This window comes from Indicator indicator, chromosome 12 (genome assembly GCF_027791375.1).
Source record: "Indicator indicator isolate 239-I01 chromosome 12, UM_Iind_1.1, whole genome shotgun sequence".
NCBI classification, from domain to species: domain Eukaryota; kingdom Metazoa; phylum Chordata; class Aves; order Piciformes; family Indicatoridae; genus Indicator; species Indicator indicator.
The window spans coordinates 23,454,238-23,464,524 of NC_072021.1; the positions used below are offsets into that span (position 1 = coordinate 23,454,238).

At 44.8% G+C, this 10,287-nt stretch overlaps 1 protein-coding gene across 1 annotated transcript; it reads right to left on the reverse strand.

Moving 5' to 3' along the window:
- Positions 1-5,761: 5,761 nt before the first annotated feature.
- On the reverse strand, positions 5,762-9,983 carry LOC128970426 (lymphocyte antigen 6E-like). Its single transcript, XM_054385602.1, has 3 exons — positions 9,932-9,983; positions 6,903-7,022; positions 5,762-5,970 (listed from the first exon to the last, which is right to left on the reverse strand). The coding sequence occupies exons 1-3, from the start codon at positions 9,981-9,983 to the stop codon at positions 5,762-5,764; spliced, it is 381 nt and encodes a 126-aa protein (XP_054241577.1).
- Between the last annotated feature and the right edge of the window lie 304 nt (positions 9,984-10,287).

The window sequence follows — 10,287 nt, forward strand, 5'->3', positions numbered from 1 at the left end:
GAGAAAGAGAAAGAAAAAGAAAGAAAGAGAAAAAGAGAAAGAGAAAGGAAGAGAAAAAGAAAAAGAAAGAAAGAAAGAAAAAGAGAAAGAAAGAGAAAAAGAAAGAAAAAGAAAAAGAAAAAGAAAAAGAAAAAGAAAAAGAAAAAGAAAAAGAAAAAGAAAAAGAAAAAGAAAAAGAAAAAGAAAAAGAAAAAGAAAAAGAAGGAAGAAAGAGAAAAAGAGAAAGAAAGAGAAAAAGAAAGAAAGAAAGAAAAAGAAGGAAAGAAAGAAAAAGAAAGAAAGAAAGAAAGAAAGAAAGAAAGAAAGAAAGAAAGAAAGAAAGAAAGAAAGAAAGAAAGAAAGAAAGAAAGAAGGAAAGAAAGAAAGAAAGAAAGAAAGAAAGAAAGAAAGAAAGAAAGAAAGAAAGAAAGAAAGAAAGAAAGAAAGAAAGAAAGAAAGAAAGAAAGAAAGAAAGAAAGAGAAGGAAAGAAAGAAAGAAAGAAAGAAAGAAAGAAAGAAAGAAAGAAAGAAAGAAAGAAAGAAAGAAAGAAAGAAAGAAAGAAAGAAAGAAAGAAAGAAAGAAAGAAAGAAAGAAAGAAGAAAGAAAAGAAAGAAAGAAAGAAAGAAAGAAAGAAGAAAGAAAGAAAGAAAGAAAGAAAGAAAGAAAGAAAGAAAGAAAGAAAGAAAGAAAGAAAGAAAGAAAGAAAGAAGAAAGAAAGAAAAAAGAAAGAAAGAAAAAAGAAAGAAAGAAAGAAGTTCTTATTAGAAAATAAATTCCACCAGGCAATGAAAATGACCATTTAAATTCCAAAATAGAAGTCACACCCACTCCCGTCACATTGAACAAGCTGTGAAATTTGCGTTTATTTCCCTTACCAATTGCAAAAATTAAATGCCAGGGAGTTAAAAAAAAAAAAAAAAAAAAAAAAAGAAACCACAACAACCAAACCAAAACCAAAACAAAAAAACAGTTAAAGCATGGAGAACAAAGGATTGCCAGCACCAGGATCTCAAACTCATTAAATCTTCAGGGAAAAAAAAATAAAAAAATTGGGCAGCCAAAAATAAGTGAACTTCCAATAAGAGTATTCTGCTGGATTTCCATACTGAGCTCTTTATTCCTCTGTTTTACCACAGCATTATAGAACTGTTTCAGCTGGAAAAGGCCTCTAAGATCGAGTCCAGCCATCAACCCAACACCACCATGCCCACTAATCCATGTCCTAAAGTGCCATTTCTTGAACACCTCCAGGGACAAGGACTCCAGCACCTCCCTGAGCAACATGCTTCATCCTGTCTCCCTGAGTAAAATCAGACTCTTTCCCATCTTCTTATGCTTGCTGTTTCTTTTTCCTCCCACTGTTGTCTGTCTTGCATTTAGATGGATTCACAGCCCCAGAAATGGTCCAGCTGGATCCTTTTCACATGACACTCAAAGCTGCTGGAGCAACCTGTGTGCCCCAAGCTTCTGCCAGCCCCTCTGCCCCTTGCTGCTTTCCATCTGCTTGGTTTCCCTTTTTTATTAGTCTCATATTTGCTCAGATTTGCATCTCCCATTAAATATTTTGGCTTCTGCCATGACCCACCTACAGTCATTGTCTCCCTTGAAGAAGGATTCTTAGTTCTTCAGGTGATGCAAGTCTTTCCAACACTTTTAAATTGGATAGATAAATATAGTTAGGATGGAGACCTGGCATGACTAAGGGGAGGAAATTTTTGCTTTCTCAATAGGTAGAGCGTGCAACTCCGTTGGAGCAGAGGTGGCAATTAACCAAGACAGCTCAAAGGAGGAATGTTGCTTGGCTTCAGAAGGCTGATGCCTTTGTAAAGCACCAAGCAGGAAGAAAACAGAAGCTGGCACCTTCCATGCCATCCAGTGCAAACCTTTCTTCCTTGTGGATTATTTGATTTTTTTCCCAGTCCAGAAGAGATCTCATGAGTCTTTATTGGTAAATCAACATTTATGGCTGACTGTTTGAGGTAATAACAGAAAAGGAGCCTCTAGACATGAGGTGATGGTGTTCAGCAGCCCACGTTCAGATTTATTTCAGCCAACAGCATCCATTAGCAGGTACAGAAATAGAAACTCAGCCAGGCACCTTTTTTTTTCCTTCCCCCTCCCTTGTCGTCTCATCCAAGCAAAAACTAAAATATCTCTCATCTCCTGCAAGCTGCTGAGATTTTGAAATGACAAGGTTATATTTCTGTAAGAGTTACTGCAGGATTTCTGATGGTGGAGATACTCCAATAGGTGGTCCTGCATGCTTCCAACTGGTCCCATATGTCCTCCTGGTATTAATGGGATTTTCATGCCTCACCAGTGCCAGGTGGTACACTCAACACATTTCTAGATCACACCAAGCTGCATGACACCATCCTGATGCACAGGGTGACATCCAGAGGGACCTGGACAAGCTTGAGAAGTTGGCCCATGTGAACCTTAAAAGGAGTCAAGAAGAAAGCTGGGGGCAGGCTTTTTAGCAGGACCTGTTGTGACAGAACAAGGGGTGATGGTTTTAACCTACAAGAGGGAGATTTAGACTGGAGAGAAGGAAGAAATTTTTTACAATGAAGGTAGTGAGACCCTGTCCCAGGTTGGTAGAGGGATGGTAGAAGCCCCATCCCTGGAACCATTCCAGTTCAGCTTGTTTGGAGCTCTGAGCAACTTGCTCTAGTTGCAGATGTGCCTGCTGACTGCAGAGGGTTGAAGTAGATGACCTTTAAAAGTCCCTTCCATCCCAAACTATTTGATGATTCTATTCTATGACTCTCTGAGATAGAATAAAAGGAATCCATGGGGGTAGAAAGGACAAAGGCAATTAGGACACCAGAAGGTACAAGGTCAAGCAGAAGACAATATGATAGTTTAGAAGTATTTGGAAGTTATAAACTTTAATAATATTTTGGAGATAGGAGCAGGAGATTTAACTGGGTGTGGAGAATGGGGTGGGGAAATTTATTTCCCTTGGCACAGTTGCTGAGTGGAGAGGAAGGAGAATGTTTTACTCATCATGTTCTAAATCTGGATGGAATTACCATGTGAGAAGGGCAAACAATTACTTTCATTTGCTGAAAACATGTAGCTTTCATGAAGCAAAAGCAGAAATTTAAAAGTAACTGAGAAATGCAGATATTTTTACTAAAATGTGGATTTTCAAGCTGGCCAAAAGTTTTCAGAATCATTTTCTGAATTTATTCTGATTAGCATATAGGAAAAGGGATGGGGAAATGGTTAAACCCTCCCAGATTTCTGTTGGTGTTTTGTCACAGAAATGCTGCAACTGTTCCGTTCTTCAGTTAACCCATGTCCTATTGCAATAGATGCATTCCTTGCCCAGAAACTAGATTTCAACAGGATGATGAATCATAGAATCATAGAATCATCATAGAATCATAGAATTACAGAATCATAGAATCACAGAATCATAGAATCAGTCAGGGTTGGAAGGGACCACGAGGCTCATCCAGTTCCAACCCCCCTGCCATGGCCAGGGACACCTCACACTAGATCAGGCTGGCCAGAGCCTCATCCAGCCTGGCTGCAAACACCTCCAGGGATGGGACCTCAATCACCTCCCTGGGCAACCCATTCCAGGCTCTCACCACTCTCATGGGGAAGAACTTCTTCCTCACGTCCAGCCTGAATCTCCCCACTTCCAGCTTTATTCGATTCCCCCCAGTCCTATCACTACCTGATAGCCTAAAAAGTCCCTCCCCAGCTTTCTTGTAGCTCCCTTCAGATACTGGAAGGCCACAAGAAGGTCACCTCAGAGCCTTCTCTTCTCCAGACTGAACAGCCCCAACTCTTTCAGTCTGTCCTCATAGGAGAGGTGCTGCAGCCCTCTGATCATCCTGGTGGCCATTCTCTGGACACCTTCCAGCATGTCCATATCCCTCTTGTAATAGGGGCTCCAGAACTGGATGCAGTACTCCAGTTTACTGCAACTGTAAACCCAATCCCAACCCTCAGACAGAGTTGTGGTTTCTCCTGGTTGATCTTCCCAACCTTTGGCCAGTGCTGTGGTTCCTCTTGTTGCACAAAAGCACATGCAGCCCATCCTGAGTGAGGGCAGAGCAGGACTCCCCTCAAATCCATTTGGGCTGCAAACATCACAGCTTTTTTCCCAGGTGCTACCTCTAGACAAACCCTCTTGAAATGCAGCCTTGCAGTTGTGAGCTTCTCAGATGGGAATTATGCCCCATCCAGCTCCAAGACTGAATGTATTTTACCCATCTTGGCTATAGCTCCAAGAGCTTGAGGGGATCTCCACCCCAAGAGCTGCAGATGATCTCTACCATAAAAGCTGCAGAGAACCTTCACCCCAGGGATATCTCCACCCCAAGGATATCTCCACCCCATCTCTTCCATAGAATCATAGAATTGTCAGGGCTGGAAGGGACCACAAGGATCATCTAGTTCCAACCTCCCTGCCATGGGCAGGGACACCTCACACTAGATCAGGTTGCTCAGAGCCACATCCAGCCTGGCCTTAAAAACCTCCAGGGATGGGGCCTCAACCACCTCCCTGGGCAACCTCTTCCAGTGTCTCACCACCCTTGTGGTGTAAAACTTCTTCCTAACATCCAGTCTGAATCTACCCATTTCTGGTTTTGCTCCATTCCCCCCAGTCCTATCGCTACCTGACATCCTAAAAGCCTGGAAATGCAGCAGTGACAGAGGAAAGGGAAGGAGCAGACACTTTCCCAGCAGCCCAGACACCCATCACCTCTACCAGGCTCTTTCTTCCCAACTTCTCTGCCCCTTCAGGGAAGTCATGAACCTCTTGGACAGCAGCATCTTCTCCAAGCAAACACAAAGGTCTCCTTTACATGAAAACAGATTCTGGCATCACCATCCTCATCTTGGACATCTCCACTATCTTTGGGTGGGACCTTTACCTGTTTTAAAAAGTGAAGCCACCCACCTTCCACAGAGAACTTTGCAGCACAGCCAGGAGCAGCCCACACCTGGCCAGCCCCCAGCCCGCGGAGCTGGCAGCTACAAAACAGTTCTTGCCGTTGCTTGCAACGGGAGCACCACAAACATCTCTGACCTTTCCAGGATGACACCTTCATTTGTTAGCACTGAGTGATCCAGGTAGAACATCTGGCTTTATGGAGTGTTTATCCTGAGCTGATGGATGACTCAACCTAGAAAAGCAGCCAAGAGAAGACTCCCAGGTGATAAAAAGTGAAATTCAGTGTGGAGTAGAGATGCTAACTACAGCCCTTCCTGGCAGAGATGTTTCCTCAGGTTAATGTGGATAGAACAGAGACACTCTAGAATAACACATATCTTTATTTTGTCTGACAATTGTCACACTCATGCTATCAAAAGAGTTTTCCTAGGGGAAAAAAATAATACAAAACAACAAATTATACATGGGGAAAAGTAAGAGCTACACTGCCACGCCATTGGGTATCAGGAAGAAGTTCTTTACCATGAGGGTGGTGGAACACTGGAACAGGTTGCCCAGGGAGGTGGTTGAGGCCCCTTCCCTGGAGATAGTCAGGGTGAGGCTTGATGAGGCCCTGGGCAACCTGGTCTAGTTGGGGATGTCCCTGCTAATTGAGGGGAGCTCAGACTAGATGACCTTGGGAGGTCCCTTCCAGCCTGGACCATTCTATGATTCTATGATTTTGTGTCAGGCATCTAAAGCAATGTCCTGGACAAACCAGGGTGGCATAGACCTTTTTGGAGCTATTTGACAGAAGATGCTGGTTTCTCAGCTGGAGGATACCTTGTAGGTTCTTGGGTTGTCACATCATCTCCCACCCCTCATCACAATCCTGCCCTGAAGACACAGATCAAACTGGCCACGATTCCCAGGAACATGGCAGCATAGCTGATCTTGATGCTGTTGGCCCCACTGAAGTTGCACAGGGAGGTACTGCAGCATTTGCTGGAATAAGCTGCCACACCAAAGTTCACATTCGTCTCAGGACAGTCTACAGAACATTTCTTGGTGATGCGGTGCCCTGTGTCCTTGCCTGCATGGAGAATGGACAAGAAAGGAGAGCTGTGATTCAGGACTCTGCTGCAAGAGCTGACCAGAGGATGATAGGCATTTAATTTGCATGCAGTGGATTTGATGAGTGCTGGGATGCCACAAGGTGGTAAGGGAAGTATCACAGAATCCCAGAATCCCAGCATGGTGGGGCCTGGAAGAGACCTCTGGAGGTCATCCAGTCCAACCCCCTTACCAAAGCAGGGTCGCCCAGAGCAGGTTGCACAGGAACATATCCAAGAAGGTTGGATGATCTTGCCCAACTTCTCTGGGCAGCCTGCTTCAGGGCTTCAACACCCTCAAAGAACAGAAGTTTTTCCTCATGTTCAGATGGAACCTTCTGGGTTCCATTTTGTGCCCATTGCCCCTTGGCCCATCACTGGATACCACTGGGAAGAGTCTGGCCCCATCCTCTTGCCCCCCACTCTTTAGTTCTTGCTGAGCATTGCTCAGATCCCCTCTCAGGCTGCTCTTCTCTAGGCTAAGCAACCCCAGGGCTCTCAGCCTTTCCTCCTCACAGAGATGCTCCAGGCCCCTCAGCAGCTTTGGAGCCCCTGCTGAACTCTTTCCGGTAGTTCCCTGTCTCTCTTGAACTGCAGAGCCCAGACCTGGACCCAGGACTCCAGTTGTAGCCTCACTGATGGCAGAGCAGAGGGGCAGGAGAACCTCACTTGACCTGCTATGTATTATTCTTCATGCATCCCAGGAGACCATTGTCCTTCTTGGCCACATGAGCAGACTGCTGGCTGATCTCCCAGGTGGTGGATCAGCATCACCGAGGGAATCACACACATGGCGTGGCATAAAGCTCAGTCATCAATCCTTTACAACAAGACTGACTACTACCCTAAGGAACCTATTGCTCAGCCTTTGCCCTGGAGGAGGAAAAAGCCTGGAGGTATTGTTGGTACTCACCAAACCCAACAGAACTGTATGTGGTGATGCAGTATTTCTCCTGGTCTTCACACTTGTAGGTTTTAAGACAGTTCCAGTTGGAGTGCTCGTTGTCACACGTGTAGCAGAACAGCGAGTAGGCTGGGAAAAAAAGGACACGTGACACTTATGAGGGACATCCAGGAGTGTCCTCCTGGGCAGAAAGTGTCCAAAGTGTCCATGAAAAAATACAAGATGAGAAGTATCTCACAGTAAAGTTTTCAATACAAGTGAGGTAGAAGGTTGGCTTGGATTAATGAAGAAGCAGAGAAAGAGGACAAACCAAGTTTTCTTTCTTGAGATTTCCAGAGATTAAACCTGAAAACACTTCTGTCTTCATCCTGAGCAACACTCTCAGGTGAACTTTCTTTCTGCCCTGGATCCACATTAACCTGTTTGACAACCAACCTGTTAAAACAGAGCTCATGTCCTTCCCAGCTGGGTTTAGTTCTGGCAAGAAGAGGATGACCTGCTCTTGGGCAAGAGCTTAATTTTTTGACCTGTTCTTGGGTGAGAGCTTAGTTTTTTTAGTATTTTCAGACTGCATCTGAGCAACAATGCACAGACATGAATTAACTAAACCTTCTGACACCCCTGTGAAAGAAATTGCTGAGCACAGAACTGTGTTACAGGGAGTTTCCTGGGAGAGGTTGAGTTAGACAATGGAGACCTTATTCCTACTTGCCTGGAACAACGTGTTCTCAGTGATATCATCAGCAGGGATAAGGCAGGACAATTGCAAAACCAGAAGAAGGTAGAATATGTGTTTCTGAGCAAAAATGAGGTAAATTGTGTCAAATTTCCAGGCTGGCCATGCTAATACAGAAGGATCTGCCATCTCGTTCCACCAGGAGGTGGGTTCACAGCTGATGAAAACTGTTTCCCTCCTCTTCCACTATTTCTGTCCTCTTCAGCTGTTTCCCTCCTGTTTAGAGTCCCATAAAATGCTCCTCATTTCTGAGCAAGAGTGCCAGAGATAGCTGAGGTGCTCATGGAGCTGGACTCCATTGTCACCAGTGGTGGAGAGCTCTCAGTTGAAGATGACCAAACTGCAAACCAAGGAGGGTCCTTCATTAGGCTGAGATTTCCCTGGTTCAGTTCCTCCTGGCTTTCTTAATCTAGGAGGAGTTTCATTTCTGCACAGAAGAGCACTTTTCAGCTGAATTTGGATCTATTTTTAACAAGGAACCTCCTCCCAAGGACTTTCCAAAACCCAGCTTCTGCTAATTCAAATTCATCTCTGAAGCTGAACCTGCTCAGGATACTTGGTCAGACAATTCCAAAAGCAGTTTGAAAAGAGCATTAAAACCCAATTTAGACCCTAACTATTCCAAGTAGGAGAAGAAAGGACTACCCCTCTGTGATGTGGGGAGCTCAGGTGCCTTGGGTACAGCTCTGGAGTCAGCTCTGGGTTCCTCAGATGCTCTTTTCTAGTGCCAGGTGTTGTGAGTGCAGATGTTATCCACAAATCAGATTAAAGCATCCTGGTTTTAACTGACTGATCAATGCTCTCCATTTCTCCATCACATGGATAAGTTAAGCCTCTCAGCTCTCTTCTAGAATCATAGAATGCACTGGGTTGGAAGGGACATTTAAAGGTCATCTAGTTCAACCACCCTGAAGTAAGCAGGGACATCCCCAACAGATAGCTCAGAGCCTCATCAAGCCTGAACTTGAATGTTTTCAGGGATGCAACCTCCACTCACTCCCTGAACAACCTGTTCCAGTGTTCCGCCACCTTCATAGTAAAGAACTTCTTCCTGATGTCCAAATGGCCTCTTCTGGAGGTTCCCCAACCCAAGCTGTGAGTTACTTTGCTGACCATCCCAGAGTCAACCCCAGACACACGTTACTGAGTTTTACAGAACCTGGAGCTCGCTCTCAGACCTCCTTTTCTGCCAATTCTCACCAAGTTGTTGAAATCACTTCCAGCTGCAGATGAAACCAAGATCCCAGCATGAAAGCAACCAAAACGCACTTCTGTTCACCAACTGATGCAAAGAGAATCCCTCCCAGTTAGGAAACAATCACAACTTAAGCCATTATAGCTGCTCTCAAGCCTTTACCTGCATCTGGTCTCCACCCTCCATTGGCTCTAGTTGTGCAAATGCAAATGCCTTAACGGCTCCTCAGGATGGCAAAACCATGCACAGAGCCAATGTGCCTCAACTGGATATTCCTGCACAATTCCCTAGTTCCACCTGCACCTCCACTTGAAACAGGATGAGCACAGAGTTTTGTGGATCCCATTACACACACACTCACTCACAGCCACTCAAAAGTACTTAGAAAAGCTCTTCAAACCGATGAGCTAAGAGCTCTCAGGCTTTCAAACGTCTGCCAGCAACCCTGTTTCTTAATTGTGATGGTATTGTGGGAAATAAAGTGAAATGCTGGCAGGAGATGTGGTGTTCAAACCCCTCAAGTATCACCTTTGCCAACCACCCAAGCATTGCCTTCATCAACCACTCGAGTTTCATTCAGAACAAAAATCACAGACCCACAGAGTCAATTTGGTTGGAAAAGATACATAAGTGCATCAAATCCAATCATTAAATCAAACCAAAAGCAAAGCTGTGAGCCTAGCTGAATTCACAGATTCACAGATTGCATTGGGTTAGAAGGGGATCTCAAAGGCCATCTTATCCAACCCCCCTGCAGTGATCAGGGACAGCTCCAACAAGCTCAGGCTGCCCAGGGCCAATTCCTATTGTCATTTTTCAGTTGACATGTCTATGTTCAGGTGTGAGCGCTCAGAGTTTGACACTTGAGAGTGTGAGTAACCAAAGTGGTGAGCTCATCTTCTCTGGGTTGTAGGTAGCTTGGTAGAACTCAGCCAGAAGCTAAGACACAGCCACACTAAATACTGCTTGACCCAGATGATACCAAAGAAAACTGCACTACCAAGACCTCTCTGCAAATAGAAGCTGTCGAACCTTCTTGCTTCTAATATGTCTTCTGATATTTTCATCTTCTCCCATCTGGCTCTCCCAGCCACCACAGTTCCTTACCTTGCTTGGCACACAGGACTGTCAGCAGCAGGGCAACCAGAAAAGGCTTCATGGTTGTTGTGCCCTCAGACCCTGAACACTGTGGGATGGTGCCCTGTGGAAGGGTTTTATACTGGGACTGCGTTTGCACTGACTTCCTCTGATTGCGGTAATTTGAGGTTTGGGGAGTGACAGCAGAGGAGTTGTGATCATGGGTGGGTGTGTTTGTGCGTAGGAACCTGTTATGAAGCTCCAAGTAGCAATTTTTTTTTTAAACATCTCATTCAGATCCAATCTTTTTTTCCAAGCCCTACCTCCTCCTTACCAAGTCTGCGTTGCTAATTTGGAGAACCATTTATCTGATTCAAACATGGGAG

Coding starts and splice junctions, on each gene's coding strand:
- LOC128970426 (XM_054385602.1), bottom strand. CDS start 9,983: ATGAAGCCTTTTCTGGTTGCCCTGCTGCTGACAGTCCTGTGTGCCAAG. Junction 7,023..9,931: donor AGTCCTGTGTGCCAAGCAAG/GTAAGGAACTGT, acceptor TTTTTTTCCCAG/CCTACTCGCTGTTCTGCTAC. Junction 5,971..6,902: donor ATACAGTTCTGTTGGGTTTG/GTGAGTACCAAC, acceptor TTCTCCATGCAG/GCAAGGACACAGGGCACCGC.